The sequence below is a fragment of the Pipistrellus kuhlii genome, unplaced genomic scaffold, assembly GCF_014108245.1.
Source record: "Pipistrellus kuhlii isolate mPipKuh1 unplaced genomic scaffold, mPipKuh1.p scaffold_m20_p_1, whole genome shotgun sequence".
Classification (NCBI taxonomy): Eukaryota; Metazoa; Chordata; class Mammalia; order Chiroptera; family Vespertilionidae; genus Pipistrellus; species Pipistrellus kuhlii.
In genome coordinates, this window is record NW_023425404.1 from 83116589 (window position 1) to 83134157 (window position 17569).

The 17569-nt window shown below is 38.6% G+C and overlaps 1 protein-coding gene across 1 annotated transcript in view; it reads left to right on the top strand.

The window, feature by feature from the left end:
• Positions 1 to 17569, top strand: part of CCDC7 (coiled-coil domain containing 7) — a 224827-nt gene that overhangs the window by 165974 nt on the left and 41284 nt on the right. Inside the window, exon 14 of the mRNA XM_036453963.2 lies at positions 13585 to 13650. Within this exon, the coding sequence (XP_036309856.1) occupies positions 13585 to 13650 (66 nt within the window). The remainder of the gene's footprint in view (positions 1 to 13584; positions 13651 to 17569) is intronic.

Below are 17569 nucleotides of genomic sequence, written 5' to 3' on the forward strand. Positions count from 1 at the left end.
AGACCCTTTAGCATTTCTTGCATTGCTAATTTGGTGGAGATAAATTCCTTTAGTCTTTTTTTGTCTGTGAAGCTCCTGATTACACCTTCAGTTTTGATTGATAGCCTTGCTGGGTACAGTATTCTTGGGTTCAGACCCTTCCTTTGCATAACTTTGTATATTTCATCCCATTTCCTTCTGGCCTGATGAATTTCTGTTGAGAAATAAGTTGCTAGTCTGATGGGGGGTCCTTTATATGTAACTTTCTATCTCTCTCTGGCTGCTTTTAAGAATCTTACTTTGTCGTTGGTGTTTGCCAATTTAATTATAATGTGCCTTGGGGTTGGTCTTCTGGGATTCATTTTGTTTGGGACTCTGTGAGCATCTTGCATTTGTGTGGGTTTTTTCTTCTCTATCTCAGGAAAGTTTTCTGTCATTATTTCTTGAAATACTTTTTCCATGTCTTTCTCAGTTTTCTTTCCTTTTGGAACCCCTATTATTCTAATATTGTTTTGCTTTGTATTGTCCCAAAGTTCCCTTAGGCTCTCCTCCTGCTTTTTAATTTTTTTTTTCCCCCAAAGCTGCTCTACTTGGGTATTTTTTTCCATCTTTTCTTATAGCTCACTGATGCGATTCTCTGCTTCTTCTAATCTTCTTGATGCTTTCTATTGAGTTCTTTACAGTAGCGATGTCATTTTTCATTTCTTCTTGGTTCTTCTTCATTTTGTCTTGCTTCTTACACATATTGTCAAATTTGTCTTCCATTCTTTTTAGCCATCTTGTGTTCGTTAATCTGAATTCTTGCTCTGCTGGGTTGCTTGCCTCTACCTTGTTTACTTCCTTTTCTGGTGATGCCCGCTTTTCTTTCATATGTGGGCTGTTACTTTGTCTCCCCATGATATCTCTTTTTAGGATGTCTGGTTATATAGTTCTCTCTCTCCTTTTTGTCGTGCGGTGGCTACCTCCTTTGAGTCCAAGTGTTCGCGCTTCCTGGGACCGGCGTTCTGGTGCTCACAGCTGCTCGGTGGTCACTGCGGCTGTTGATATTCAGGCCTCTTACAAGATCCACTTTTTCTTTAAAGATAGTGAGATTTTCTCGTCCAAGGCTGTAGGTAGCTCTGGGAGGGGATGCAGTCCCGCCATGGGTGCTCCCCTGTCAGGTGAACCCTGATCAGCCGTCTACCACCTTCTCCTAGAGTTTGCCGTCCCTTAGCTTGCTAACAAACACTCCCAGCGTAACCCTCAGCTGCTCTCTCTTTCTGCTTTGAGACAAAGCTCAGAATCTGTCCATCTATTCTTCCACCATTTTGTGTCTCGGAAGCTTGTATTTTTTAGGAATATGTCCATTTCAACTGTGTTGTCTATTTTGTTGGAATAGAGTTGTTTGTAGTACTTTTTCATAAATTTTTTTATTTCTGTGGGGTTGGTTGTTACCTCACCTATTTCATTTTTTTTATTTTGTTTATTTGGGTCCACTCTCTTTTCTTCTTGGTGAGCCTGGCTAGATGTTTATCTTTTCAAAAATAATCTCTTGGTTTTATTGATCTTTTGTAGTTTTTTTTGTCTTTATGTCATTTATTTCCACTTGGACCTTTTTTATTTCCTTCCTTCTGCTTAAACTGGGATTTTCTTGTTGCTCTTTTCATATTCTTTGTTATAGTATAGATAATTTATTACAATTTTTTTTCCCCTGAGGCAGGCCTATAGAGCTATGAATTCCCTCTAAAGTCCACTTTCACTATGTCCCATAGATTTTAGATTGTTGTGTTTTCATTGTCATTTTTATCAGGATTCTTTTTATTTCTTCTTTGATTTCTTTGGTAACCCAATTATTGTTTAATAAAATTTTATTTAGCCTCCAAGTATTTGATTTCTTTTCATTGTTTTAATTGTAGTTGATATCTAATTTTATGCTATTGTGATCTGAGAAGATTTTTGATATGTTTTCTGTCTTCTCTTTTTTAAAATATATTTTATTGATTTTTTACAGAAAGGAAGAGAGAGGGATAGAGAGTTAGAAACATCGATGAGAGAGAATCATCAATCAGCTGCCTCTTGCACACACCCTACTGGGGATGTCCCAGCAACTAAGGTACATGCCCTTGACCGGAATCGAACCTGGGACCTTTCAGACTGCAGGCCGATGTTCTATCCACTGAACCAAACTGGTTTTGGCTGTTTTCTATCTTTCTGAATCTGAAGAGACTTTGCCTGTGTCCCAATAGGTGGTCTATCTTTGAAAATGTTCCATGTGCCCTTTGGAATAATGTATATTTTGTAGCTTTGGGGTGAAATGTTCTGAAGATGTTAACTAAATCTATGTGATCTAGTGACTCATTTAGGATTGGTGTTTTTTTGCTGATTTTTTTTTTTGTTTCATTAGAGGATTTATCCAATGGTGTTAATGTGGTATTAAAGTCCTCTATTATGACTGCATTATTGTTGACCTTTCTCTTGATATCTTTTGAAAGTTTTTTTCTTATGTATTTGGGTGTTTCCTGTATTGGGTGCATATATGCTTACCAGAGTTATATCTTCTTGTTGAATTGCTTTTTTTAGTATTATGAAGTGTCCTTCCTTATCTCTTGTTATACATTCACTCTCAGATCTAATTTGTCAGATTTAAGTATTGCTACCCCAGATGTTTTTCATTTCCATTCATCTGAAAAATATTTTCCCATCTCTTTATTATCAGTCTGTACGAGTTCTTTTTTTGAGGTGAGCCTCTTGTAGTCAGCAGATGTATGGGTCATGTTTTCTTATTTATTCAGCTATCTTATGTCTTTTGATTTGAGTGTTAATCCATTTATATTTAAGATTGTTATTGCTAGGTATTTGCTTATTGCCATTTTTATTCTTTATGCCTGTGTTCCCTTTCCACTTCCTATTTCTTATTTTTACAACATTTCTTTAGCATTTCTTCTATTGCTGGTTTTGTGGTAATAAAGTTCCTTATCCTTATTTATTTATTTATTTATTTATTTATTTAATATTATTATGGAGCTCCTGATTTCCCTTTCAATTTTGAATAGTAGCTTTGCTGGGTATAGTATTCTTAAATTCAGTTCCTTACATCACTTTGTACATTACATTCAGTTTCCTTCTGGCCTGTTGTGCTTCTGTTGAGTCCAATGGGAGATCCCTTATAGGTAAGTTTCTGTCTCTCTTAGGCCACCTTTATGATTCCTACTTTGTCATTGATTTTTGCCAATTTACTTATAATGTGTCATGGTTTCAGTCTTTTTGCATTTATCTTGTTAGGGATGTTAACATAAAAAAACACACACAGAAAAAAACCCACAACACATTGAAACCTGTAAAGAATTTTGTGAGTTTATTTGAGCCAAACTGTTGACATATGCCATGAAGTAGAACCTCAATGAATTGAGATAATGCTCTGGAGAATGGCGGGTTACATCTGTGTTTATACATTGCAATCAAAGGAAAGGGATATAGATGGGTTACATGAAATCCACTGGTGATAGATTAAGGAGGTGGAATAAAGCGAAACAGGGAAACCTCTGGGATAGGGTAAAAAGTGGAATGATGGACATAAGCTTCTTTTACATAGATGAATACAGGATAGTTTTAAATAATTAATAGTTGACAATTAACTTGGTAATAATAACAATGAGGGAGTGTCCTTGCCATTTGTTGTGCCCTGAGGGGTCCAGAAAAAAGAGAAGTTACAAGTTACCCATACATTTTGCAGATGTATTATCTTAGAGGCAAAAAGACAAATGGGCTCAGAGAAGATCTAAGTTGATCTTTATCAGTGAAAATACTGGCCTCAGACATGACTACCCACTAAAACCTGTTTGTAGTTAAATATTTAATTTTTGGACCATTGTTTATGGTTAATTTAGGTCTCTGAGTTTGCAAAACTACCATGCAGGCCTCTCCTGAGCATGCCAAGTTAGCATGTGACTCCTTTTGTCCACAGGGACTCTGTGAACTTCTTGGACTTGTGTTTTTTCTTTCCAATATCAGTGGAGTTTTCTGATATTATTTATTTGAACAGATTTTTTATTCCTTTCTTAGTTTCCTCTCTTTCTAGCACCCTATAATGTGGATGTTGTTGTTTGTGTGTTGTCCCAAAACTTCCTTAGGCTTTCCTCTTGTTTTTTTTTTCACATTTTTTTTTTCCAGTTGCTGCTTTGCTTGGGTGTTTTTTACCACCTTATTTTCTAGCTCACTGATGCTAGAAGGAGGCTTCTTCTAGTCTACTGTTGATGCATTCTATTTTGTTCTTTATTGCAGATATGTCATTCTTTATTTTTTTTGTTCTTCTTCATTTCCTATTGATTCTTACACATGTTGTTGAATTTGTCTTCCATCCTTTTCAGCGTACTTATATCCATTGCTCTGAATTCTTTCTCTGACAAATAGCTTGCCTCCATTTTGCTTACTTCCTATTTCCAGCCATTCCTCCTTTTTGTATGTATGGGGGCTGTTATTTAGTCTCCCCATTTTTGCTCTTTTCAGGGTGTCTTGTTATGTGTCTCACTATCTACCATTTGATCAAAAAGCACAAAATACAACTTAACAAGGAATGACACAGAAGGAATTAAACACGAATGTATTCACACCACCAACCCCAAATAAAGGTGACTACCAGAGAAAAGAAAATTAGGACAGAGAGAAGAGTACAAAAATGATATTGATAAAAGGAAAAAAATATAAGAGAGAAAAAAAAGAAGAAGAAAGAAGGTGAAAATATACTTATATGGGGAGAAAACTCCAAAAACCTAACAACTAAGCCAAAAAATTTAAACAACAAGCACCCAGATAAAAAGAAGGGGAGCTGAATCTGAAGAGGCAGAGCTTATTTCCAGAAGGTTAGGTAAAGGAATTGAATGAATGGGGGAATGTACATGATTCAGTATAGAGGAGGCAGAAAGAGAATGAATGTTTAAGAAGAAAAGTAAAATACAAAATACTCAAAAACTTAAATAATAATAATAGTTAAAAGATATATATTAAGTCTATACATATAAAAGAAAAATTTAATATATAAAAAATAAAAAATTTTCCTTTCTTTAATCTTTCTATACATACATGTTTTTGGAAAAGGAGAATAGAGAGAAGATAGGCCTGAGTCTGGTGAGTGAAACTAATTAAGCTATTAGTAGAAGAAGAGAGCAAATGAGAAGAGCAAAAACAAAACCATAAAATATAAAACAAACTGAAATTCACATTTTACTGGAATCCTGTATTTTTTATCTGGCAAACAGCTCAGCAGGTGCCTCTCCAATTCTTGGTCTATCTCCTAAAATCTCAGGTTGCTTTGGTGCACTGCTATCATTAGCTGAGTGAGAGAGAAAAGGGCTTTAGCTAGGATGTCACCAGGGCTCATTCATCCTTACAGAGATGGGGGTGAGGCAGTGCAGGATTCATGGATATGCTGAGCCTTGTTTCTATTTTTATTTTATTTTTCCCCCATCTCATTACCTTTCCCGCAGCTCTCACCCCACGATCACCTCACTGTTGGACAAATCCTTTCATATACTTAAACTTCATAATTTACATTAGCAGGGTAGATAAAAACAAAAACAAACAAACAAACAAACTAACTAACTAACAAATAGAAAAACCAGCTGCCCCATCTGTCTCAAAATAATATAAAAGTGATATAAAATAAATAAAAATTCTAGAAATTGTAAATTATGTAGCCCACTATTTTCTATGTGATGTAATAAAAGGAGTACAAGTAATCCCTTATTTTACCGTCACTTTGGAATATTTTATTTTTCTGCAGTATAACTTCTAAATAACCATCAGAGCATCATACCACCCATTTTAGTGAGTGACTAAAGTTTATTTTCTATGCCCCTGGATCTATTTTTGTTCATTAGTTTATTTTGATAATTACATTCCACATATGAGGGAGATCATATGATACTTATCTTTCTTTGACTGTCTTATTTCACTTAGCATAATACTCTCTAGGGCCATTCATGCTGTTCTTAGTCTATTCATACTATTTTAACAAAATATTAGGGACTGGATAATTTGTGTGCAAGATAAATTTATTTCCAACAGTTTTAGGAGCTGAAAGTTTGAGATCAGAGTGCCAGCATGGTAGGGTAAAGGCCTCTTCTCAGTTGAGGACTTCTGTATGACAGAAAAGGCAAGGGAGTTCTCTCAAGCCTCTTTTTTTTGTTTAATATATTTTATTGATTTTATACAGAGAGGAAGGGAGAGAGATAGAGAGTTAGAAACATCGATGAGAGAGAGTCATCGATCAGCTGCCTCTTGCACACCCCCCACTGGGGATCTGCCCGCAACCAAGGTACATGCCCCTGACCGGAATTGAACCCGGGACCCCTCAGTCCCCAAGCCGACGCTCTATCCATTGAGCCAAACCGGTCCCGGCTCTCAAGCCTCTTTTATAAGGGAATTAATCTCATTCATGAGGGCTCTGAACTAATTTTTTCTTTTTTTAAAATAAATTTTTATTGTTCATATTATTACAAATGTTCCTTCCCCCTCCCTCCATTGCTCTCCTCCACCAGGTTCCCACCCCACCCTCTGCCCTTTCCCCACCCCCCCATTGTCCTCATCCATAGGTGCACAGTTTATGTTCAGTCTCTTCCCACAGCCCCCTCTCCCCTTTTCCCCAAGAACTGTCAGTTCACTCCCCTTCCATACCTCTGATTCTATTATATTCAACAGTTAATATTGTTCCTCAGATTTTTTTTTTAATTTCCTTGGTTTTTAGATTCACTTGTTTATAGTTACGTATTTGTTGTTCATAATTTTTATATTTATTTACTTTATCTTCTGAAAGAACCCCCTTCAGCAATTCATATAATTCTGCTTTGGTGGTGATGAACTCCTTTAGCTTTTTTTTTATTAGTGAAGCTCTTTATCTGACCTTCAATTCTGAGTGATAGCTATGCTAGATAGATTATCTTTGGCTGTAGGTTCTTACTATTCATCACCTTGAATATTTCTTGCCATTTCTTAAAGGTCCCACCTTGTAATATCATCACACTGGGCATTACGATTTCAACATATGAATTTCTTTTAGTACACAAACATTAAGACCATAATAGGTAACAAAATATCATAGACTGGGTGGCTTAAATAACACATATTTATTTCTCACATTTCTAGTGACTGACAAATTCAAGATTAAGGCACCATCTTCACATGGAAGAAAGGGTAAAGGAGCTCTCTGGAGTCTCTTAGAAGGTTTAGCAACCTTCTAATTAGTAAGGGCTCTATCCTCATAATCTAATCATCTAAAATCTTCATCTGTATATACCATCACATTAGGTATTAGGTTTCAATTTATGAATTTTTATTGAGGGTGGGTGGGTGGGAGGGACACAAACATTCAGTCTGTAGCATCTAGTGAGTGTCATTTTAAATTATTTTTTATGAAGTTGAAGTCAAATCTTTCTGTAGGTATAATTTTTTTTTCTGAGGAAAGTCTATGGATTCAATAAGACTTTCTCCCTCTTCCAAAACTCCTTTATAAATTATTTCTGGTCTAGGCCATTTTACAGAGATCAATAAAAGTTTTAAAAAGTCACTTGCTTAGTGTTAGAGAACAAATTAATAGTGAAATCTGACCTCAAACAAGGAGTCCTGCTCAGAATTTGCAACATGTGAAAATATATTTTGTTTTGCTTTCTCTAACAGGCATGGATGGATAATAGAATTAGTTGGCATTGTTTTCTGCCCAAGTAATTTAATGCTTATGAAGTGCTTAGTAAGACATATAAAGCTGTCTTTTAGTTTTTAAATTAACTAGTTCTTTTGTTTACCTGTAACATTTCAAGTATGTAGATAAAGTAACCCATTTGGACCCAAGGCTATCTTTATGTTGTATAAATTGTACCTTGAACAAGGGAGGGGCTGAGGCAAAAGTGGGTGTAGAAATCCAACCCATGGTTTACTTGCCAACTGCACACCCTAGCATAGGGCTGCATTTGCTTGAAAAAAGGCTCCTTTTTCCCCCCCTAATTCATCAAAGATACCATATACACTAGCAACCCAGATAAAATGATACAATTTTTTAAATTTTGTTAAATTTTGATTTTCAGATTGTTAGAAAAATAGAATATATTATATTTATTTCAAGTAAGTGGGTGATTAGTTGCTTAATCATATGGATATAAGAAAAACATGCATTTTTAAATTGTTTCTGTCATTTTTAGTCTAATATGATGGTATTTCTCTTAAGAACTTTATTTTCCATGTATGTTATTGGAGTTCATTCTTTTAGTCAAAAGCCCATAATTCTGAGATAGATTCCTTTTTGGCAGCCTTCAGTATTTTCCACCCTTCAATTTTCTAACCTCACTGCCTTTTAGAACTCCTCCTAACAGATTGTTTGCCCTTCTTCCAGTCTTCACCTAGACTTCTGGCCGTTTTTCTGGTTTTTGCTAGGAGTGGTCTTCACCACACTTCCAGCTTTTGCTCACCCGTTGAACCTAAAGCCAGTGCCACATGGTTTAAGTTTTTGTTGTTGCACCACCCCATTTCCAGGTATTTCTATTGCTTCATATCAAATTACCCCAAAATGTATTGGCTTAAAACAATAATGCCATTATTTCTCACAATTCTTTGGTTTGCTGCACTCAGCTGGGCAGTGTCTCTATTTGATGTCATGTTGACTAAAGTCATTTATATTGATACATTCAGATGGGAACTCAGCTGGAGCTGGAAAAATCCAAAATAATTTCTCTCACATGTCTGATTTCTCATCATGCATTAATTTAACACGAACTTCTCTACATAGTGGCTGGGACCCAAGAAGGCAAAAGCAAAAACAATAAGCTTGTTACAAACTGAGATCATAAGTCCTTAAAGTTTTTTTCACCACATTCTGTAAAGAAATTATAAGGCTAGCCCATATTCAAGGGGAGGAGTGCCATAGAGAGGATAAAATTATTGGTGGCATTTGTGAAAATAATATAATACAACTTTTGTAAATGTTCTAATGATATAAAATAATGTACATTTTCTATTGCTTGTATACCAATTAACTTTTCCTGAATAACAAATTACAACTTGGTGATTTAAAACAGCAGGAATTTTTTTTTTGGGGGGCATCTGTAATAATAACAATTAACAAAAAATGAAGTAAAAAAATAAAGCAATGGAGATACAGAAAAACACACACAATATCAGATATTCATTATTTCTTTTAGTGGCTGGATGAGTGTTTTCTCTGGGCAGGCTTGGGTTGGGTGGTCTAAGATAGCTTTATTCACATGTATGGGGTCCTCGCTGGGACATCTTTACAGTCTGATTTCCCAAAAGGCTATTCCTAAATAGTTTACTGTATCGTAGGATTCTCAGTAGCAAGAGAGCAAAGCAACTGGAAGATCGCTGAGAGTTAAGCTCAAACCTCAGATAGTGCCATTTGTATTGTATCCTATTGGCCAAAACAAGTCCTAGGCCAGTCCAATTTTAGGAATTGAAGAAATTTACTTCACCTTTTGATCAGAGCTACTGCAAAGAATTTATGACCATTTGTAGTCTATCACAGTGGAGTATGTATTGTCTTTTCCATTGTTTCTCTTCTCTCTCTTCTCTCATTATAAAATTTAATTAAATCTAGATTTGTTTCACTATTTTAATTATCTATATACTTATTAGTTAGAAACTAGGCTAGACTGCTATATAAAGAGACTCCATAAAATTCAATAGCTCAAACAAAATAGAATATTATTTAAATCTCATGGAAAGTTTTGGTAAATGTGGGTATAGTTGTTTGATGTTTTCTAGAACTCTGTTTCTTTATTTTTTGCTCTCATTTATCATTAAAATTTAGAAATTTTACAAGATTTTAATTTTTACTTAGTTCAAGAAAGTATTGTTTTCCTAGTTATTTATTATTTATATTTCTTCTGCCTTTTATCCCTCTGGAACTTTGTTTTCAACAGTTTGACTATGAAGTGTGTGGGCACCATTTTATTTTCTTCTTATTATTATTAGAGTCCTGGTGCACAAAATTCATGCATGGGGGGGGGGTGGTGTTCCCTCAGCTCAGCTTGTACCCTCTCCAATATGGGACATTCCTCTTACAATCCAGAACAGTTGGCTCATAACTGCTCACCTGCCTGCTTGCTTGAAAACCACTAACTGTCGCTCCCCATTCCCCGATAGCCTGATCACCCCAAACCACCTCTGCCTGCCAGCCGGTTGCCCCTAACTGTTCTTCTTGCCAGCCTGGTTTCCCCTAACTGCCTTCCCCCCACCACCCTGGTCACCCTCAACTGCCCCCCTCCACCTGACTGGTTGCCCCTTAGTGCTTTCCTACCAGCCTGCCTGCCCCCAACTCCCCCAGTGCCAGCCTGGCCATCCACAACTGCCCCCCCCACTGGCCTGGTCATCCCCAAATGCCCCCTTCACAAGCCTTATCACCCCCAACTCCCTCCCCCCCAGCCCCTTACTGCCCTCCCTGCCAGCCTGGTTGCCCCTCACTGCCTCCCTTGCTGGTTGCCCCCAAATGCTCATCCCCCTGCTGGCCTGGTCACCCCTCACTGACCCCCTCTGTCATCCTGGTCGCCTCTCACTGCCCCCCCCCCCCCCCCCCCCCCGCCAGCCTGGTCACCCCACACAGCCTGCTGTTCAGTTGTTTGGTCGTCCCTTGCTAATCCCCCTGCCAGCCTGGTCGCCTCATGAAGCTTGCTGTTTGGTTGTTACTCTGAGGGTGTCGTGACCAATTTGCATATTATCTTTTTATTAGTATAGATTATTTATACATATATATGTTTTATTGCCTTTTTACAGAGAGGAAGGGAGAGAAGTAAAGAGTTAGAAACATTAATGAGAGAGAAACACCAATCAGCTGCCTCCTGCATGCCCCCTACATCAAGTATGCTACCAAGGTACATGCTCTTGACTGGAATCAAACCCAGGACCTTTCAGTCCTCAGCCCAACACTCTATCCACTGAGCCAAACTGGTCAGGGCTCTTTTTATTTTTCAAATCTTTATTGTTGAAAGTATTACATAGGTCCTTCTTTTTCCCCCATTAACCTCTTCCAGCCTGCTCCCAACCTCTCTTCTCACCCCGCCACCCTCACCACCCCATTGTCTTTGTCTATGGGTTATGCATATATGCATGCAATTTCATTGGTTGATCTTTTTCCACCCACTCTCCCTTGTCTTCCCTCTGAGGTTCAACAGTTTATTCATGCTTCTATGACTCTGGGTCTACTTTTGATTATCAGTTTATTTGGTTCATTAGAACATTTTCTTTATATCAACAGAGTTTACTGAACAACCTGAGTATGTAAATTTCAGGAAATTTTCAACTATTTTTTGCAAGCCACTTTTTCTACTCTGTTTCTCTCTCTCTTTCTCTCTCTCTCTCTCTCTCTCTCTCTCTCTCTCTCTCTCTCTCTCTCTCAATGTAATTACCTGTTAGTTATTTGATATTATTTCAAATGTTTTCCAGTCTTTATTTATTTGTTCCCATCATTATTCTCTGTCTTTACATGCATATTTTCTATTGATGAATCTTTAAATGATCTCACATTATACTGCCATATCTATCCAATCTGCTCTCTTGTTCATCCATTAAATTTTTAAATTCAGATGCTATATTTTTCTATACACCAATTTATATTAGGCTGTTTTTATAGTTTCTATTTCTATTCTGGGATTTCCATAATTTAATTCATTATGAACATATTTTCTTTTATTTTGGATATTAAAGGCATGGCGCATGAAATTTGTTCACCAGTTGAGGATCCCTCAGTCCATCCTGCACCCTCTCCAATCTGGGACCCCTCAGGGGGATGTCTAACTGCCTCTTGCAATCCAAGACCTCTGGCTCCTAACTGCTTGCCTGTCCATCTGATCTCCCTTAACCACCTCTGCCTGCCTGCCTGATCACCCATAACTGCTCTCCTACCATCCTGATTGCCCTTAACTGATCCCCTGCTGGCCTGATCATCCCTAACCACCTCTGGCTTGCCCTGAACCCAGGACCTGGGCTTTCCTCCCTCTAGCCGGCTGCAGGTACTCAGGACCCAGGCCGGTTTTGCCCGGGCTGGTCACAGCTCAGGGGACTGTGTGCAGGCAGCTTTGCCTGGGTTGCAGTCCCAGGTGCCTGAGACTGTGGGGTAGGCAGTTTGTCCCTCTCCTGGGCCACAGGTGCAGGCACAGCCTCTGGTGCCTGGGACCATGGGAACCGTGGGGCATGCGGCTTGTCCCTCTCCTGGGCTGCATCTCCAGCTGCTAGTGCCTGGGATCGTGGGGTGGGTGGCATGTCCCTCTCCTGGGCTACAGCCTGGCTGCTTCCCATTCCTCTCTCATGAGCTCATTTGTGTCTGGCTGGTCCCCATTCCTTTCTCCCCGGTGTTGAGTGTCTGAGGTATGGCTGATAGCATAAGAGCTTGATGACCATTTGAATATCAGCTCTTTATTATATAGAATTTTTATAAGAGTTGCTTTACAATTTTTATACTAATTCTAAAATTCAGACTATGTTGGGATTAATCTCTGTGATTGTCTTTTATCTTAAGATATAAATTTATAAATTATCTTAAGATAATTTCCTATTTCTTCCAATGTCAAGTAATTTTAAATTGTATCTTGGATATTGGGAAAGTCATGTTGAAATTATGGATTCTGCTATATTCTTTCAATGATTGGTATAATTTTGTTTGTTTTGCTTTAATATATAATTAATATGATTTGATGGAAAATAAAAATTCTGTGCTTAAGCAGGCTCCAATGACATTTAATTTTTTTAGCTTTTACTGAGCTGCTTAGATTCTTCCCTATACATATGTGGTTTAGAGGTTAGGGGGAGATTTGGGCAGAGATTATACAAACAGTTTGAGGCTCCCTGTCTCCAGCTTTCTTCTTTGTGTGACTTTCTCCTAACCTTTCTAGTGGCTGTGATTGCCCTGAACTCTCTCCTCTGGTTTGTAAAGACTAAAAATCAGGCATTCTATCAGTTATTAGGTGCCTTACCTGGTTCAGCTAGGGCTTACCCTCAGACTAGGAGCCAAAACCCAAGAATATTAATACTCTTGATCAACTTTTTTTCAAGAATCTTAACTATTCAACAACGGGATAGCTTTCAAACATTAATATTTATACAGTATTTTGTTCATAGTTTATGGTGGTTATATATCACAGGGCTTGTCTAGTAGGAATTTGCTCTGCTATGCCAGAGCAGAATTGGGCACTTTAGGTATGGTTCCTCAAACTGTCTTCTATCTGCTGAAGAATTCTTAGTCTATTTAATGTATAATAGAATCCACTCTTTAAAAAGTCAGAACTAAGCTTATTTTGTGTTAAGGATGAAGTTGCTTCTTTCTATAAAATTTGAAATGTTTATATTTAAATATTTTATGCCTAAAAGAACAGAGAAAAGAAATGTTTAATTTATTCTATTTATAGTTTGCCAGATTCAAAATCAAATTGCATATGGAAAATCAATAGGAAGTTAAAGGTATAGAAATTATCCACCATTATGCCTGTTAAGTGTGTAGTAAATGTATATGTTCACGTCATCATCTGGGCTGTTTATATGGATTTTAGTAATGAAATAACTATAACAATAAGTTAATAAAAACAAAAGTACCAAAATATATATCTCCCTATATCCCTTTATATTGCATCCTAGAAAACAGCATATAGTCTGGAAGCTGAGAACAAAATCATTCAGGAACAACTGAAAGAAGCATTACAGGTAAAGAATATCATGCTCTTTTAAAATTGTTAACAAGTGAATATTTTAAAATTTTGAAAGTTGAGTTTATTGGGGTGACTGACACTGTTTAATAAAATTATACAGGTTTTAAAAATGAATATGTTTGACCTTATTAACTAATAAGTCTGTACTAAGTATCTTGCCAGTTTTAAAGTATATTAATTTTACACACTAGGAGTATATTAATAAAATTTAACATCATTCATTTTTTTTTTTACAACACTGAGAGTTGTATTTTATTCTTTTAAATTAAATTTATTTGGGTGACAGTGGTTAATAAAATTATATGTCTCAAATGTACATTTTTGTCATACATGACCTTTATATAATTACATTGTGTACCCACCACCCAAAGTCAAATCATCTTTTATCACCATACTAGAGGCCCAGTGCATAAAATTTGTGCACTGCACTGGGGGGGTGGTTGTTGTCCCTTAGCCTGGTCTGTACCCTCTTGCAATCCAGAAGTCCTTGAGGGATGTCCAACTGATGGCTTATATCCTCTCACGCCCCTTGTGAGAGTGCACTGTCCACTAGGGAGCAGCTCCTGCATTGAGTGTCTGCCCTCTGGTCATCAGTGCACATCATAGTGACAGGTCGTTCTACTGTTTGGTCAATTTGCATACTAGCCTTTTATTATATAGGATATTTGATCCCCTTTACCCTTTACTACATCTCCAACCTCCTCTCCCTAGTAACCATCTTACGTCTGCGTCTATGAATTTTTGTTTGTTTTTATTTGTTCATTTGTTCCCTTGTTTTATATCTACATATGAGTGAAATCATATAGGACTAAACTAGAAAGAAAAGTAAACATCCTTAATAAAATAAAAGAAATCTATTTCCCACTGAGACAATATTATAAATAAAATAAAATAAAATAAAACACTGCAGACATTACAATTAAACTCAGTTAAACTGGATGCTGGCTCTTACTGCTATTTTTAAAAATATATTTTATTGATGTTTTGCAGAGAGGAGGAAGGGAGAGAGATAGAGAGATAGAAATGTCGATGAGAGAGAAACATCGACCAGCTGCCTCTTGCACACCCCCTACCAAGGATGTGCCCACAACCAATGTACATGCCCCTGACCGGAATCGAACCTGGGACCTTTCAGTCTGCAGACTGACGCTCTACCACTGAGACAAACCGGTTTTGGCTCTTACTGTTATTTTTCAAATTGATGCTAAATAACCAAAGAAAGAAGCTACATTTTTATGAGCAGATAGACAAAAGTAATATTATTTAAATCCTATCTAATAAAAGAGTAATATGCAAATTGACCATCACACAATAACACAAGATGGCCACCCCCATGTGGTCAAATAAGGCTGCCTCATGTGGACATAAGATGACTACCACAAGATGGCTGCCACAAGATGGCCTGCAGAGGAGGGCAGTTGTGGGAAGTTAGGGGTGACCAGGCCAGCTGAGAAGGGAAGTTGGGGGAGACCAGTCGAGCAAGGAGGGCAGTGGTGGGGGACCCAGGCCTGCAGGAAAGGGCATTTGAGGGGGATCAGGCCTGCAGGGGAGGGCAATTGTGGGTGATCAGGCAAGCAGGAAGGGCAGTTAGGGGTGACCAAGCTAGCAGGGGAGGGAAGTTGGGGGGGGGAGCTCAGGCCTGCAGAGGGTAGTTTGGGGGTATCAAGCCTGAGTGGAAAGCAGTTGGGGAGGACCACACCTTCAGTGAAAGGCAGTGAGGGGTAAATGGTCCAGCAGAAGAGGGCAGTTGGAGGATACCAGGTCAGTAGGCAATGGCAGTTGGGGGGGGGGGGAGAGATCAGGACTGGCAGGGAAGGCAGTTGGGGGAGGCAGGCCTCCAGGGGAGAGCAGTTTGGGGGACCAGGCCTGCAGGAGAGGGCAACTGGGGTGGGGACCAGGCCTGAGTGGAGGGCGGTTGGGGGGCCAGGGCTGCAGTGGAGGATATTCGGGGAGAACCCAGGTCTGCAGGGGTAGGACTGTTAGGGGGACCAGGCCTGCAGGGTAAGGACTGTTGCGGGGACCAGGCCTGCAGGGGAGGGCAGTTGTGGGCGATTAGGCCAGCAGGGAGGGCAGTTAGGGGTGACAGGAGACCAGGCCAGCAGGGGAGGGAATTTCGGGGGACCCAGGCCTGCAGAGGAGGGTAGTTGGGAGGGACTGGGCCAACAGGGGAGGGCCATTGTGGGCAATCAGACCAGCAGGGAGGGTAGCTAGGGGTGATCAGGCCAGCAGGAGACCAGGCCAGCAGGGGAGGATAGTTGGGAGGGACCAGGCCTGTAGCAGAGGGCAGTTGGGGAAAACCTGGTCAGCAGGGGAGGGCAGTTGGGGAGGACCAGATCAGCAGGGGAGGGCAGTTGTGGGGGGGGCAGGCCTGCAGGGGAAAGCAGTTAGGAGGGAGCAGGACTGCAGGGGAGGGAAGTTAGGATTAAATGGGTGGTCAGAAATCTCTCAAGGGGTCCCCTATTGGAGAGGGTACAGGCTGGGTTGAGGGACCCTGCCCCCCCTCTCCCCCCATCCCACTGTGCATAAATCTCGTGCACTGGTCCTCTAGTATTATATAATTTTCCTTCTTAAAAATACAAGAAAATACACAAATTTGTTATTAATGATATAGTTAAAAACCGTGGCTGAAGACAAAATAGATAAAAAAAAAACTTTTCTTTTTATCAGAAGCAATTATTTAAGGACTGTGTTGTACATCCAAAACTAACATAATATATGTTAAATGTAATTGAAAAGTAAAATTAAAAAAATGAAAAATAAGCAATTATTTAGAAAATATAGTAGAAAAATTTTATTCATATTAGGATAGCATAATTAAAAATATACAGAGTTTTATATGAAGAAAAATACATTTTACTGAGAGTATAGGTGAAAAGTATATATTTTTGGTTTTGAAGCCTCATAATTATAAATAATTTAGTTTTTTACTTTCTCTAAATTGATATACAAACTTAATGCAATTTATTTCTAGATATAAATGAAATTGTTTTTGTGCTTAATAGGACTATTATACAACTATATATTGAAGTAAAAAATTGGTGAATATTTATAAGAAACAATTAAGGAATATTTGCTGATCTAAAAAATTAATATATAATGTAAAACTACAATAGCTAAAGCAATGTGGCTCTGGATTTGGTATTGAATAGAAGAAACAGTTGATAATTATCTGATCTTGAATAGAGCAAGGTTTTCTAAGCATTGTACTACAAAGAAACATGTTAATATACTTACATATTTAACTATTTTTGAACAGTTAATGGTAAACATTTAAAACATTTTCATGGTAAAAAGTATGAGATATGAAGATAAATGGGAGATTTTTACATAATGTATACTAATAAAAGGGTAACATGCTAGTGAGAATGGGTCAATCAGACATCTTCTGGATGTCCAACTTCCTTCTGGACAAAGCCATGGTTGCAGGGACCAAGGCAGAGGTGTTTAGGGGTGATGAGGCTGGCAGGGGAGCAAGCAGTTAAGGGAAATCAGGCCGGCATGGGGAAGCAAGCAGTTAGGGGTGATCAGGCTTGCAGTGGAGGGCAGTTAGGGGTGATCAGACTGGCAGGGGAGGACAGTTGGGGGCAATCAGGGTGGGGATTTGTCCTAAACCAGCAGTCAGACATCCTCCAAGGGGTTCTGGATTGGAGAGGGTGCAGGCTGGGCTGAGGGACACTCTGGGTTCACAAAATTTAGTGCACTGGGCCTCTAGTCATAAATAATAAAAGAGTAATATGCAGATTGACCATCACTCCAATACATAAGATGGCTGCAACCATGTGGTCAAAGATGGCTGCCCCATGTGGTCAGATATTCTGCCCTATGTGGATACCACAAGATGGCTAGCAGGGGAAGGCAGTTGGGAGGGACTAGGCCTGCAAGGGAGGGCAGATGGGGACAATGAAGCCTGAAGT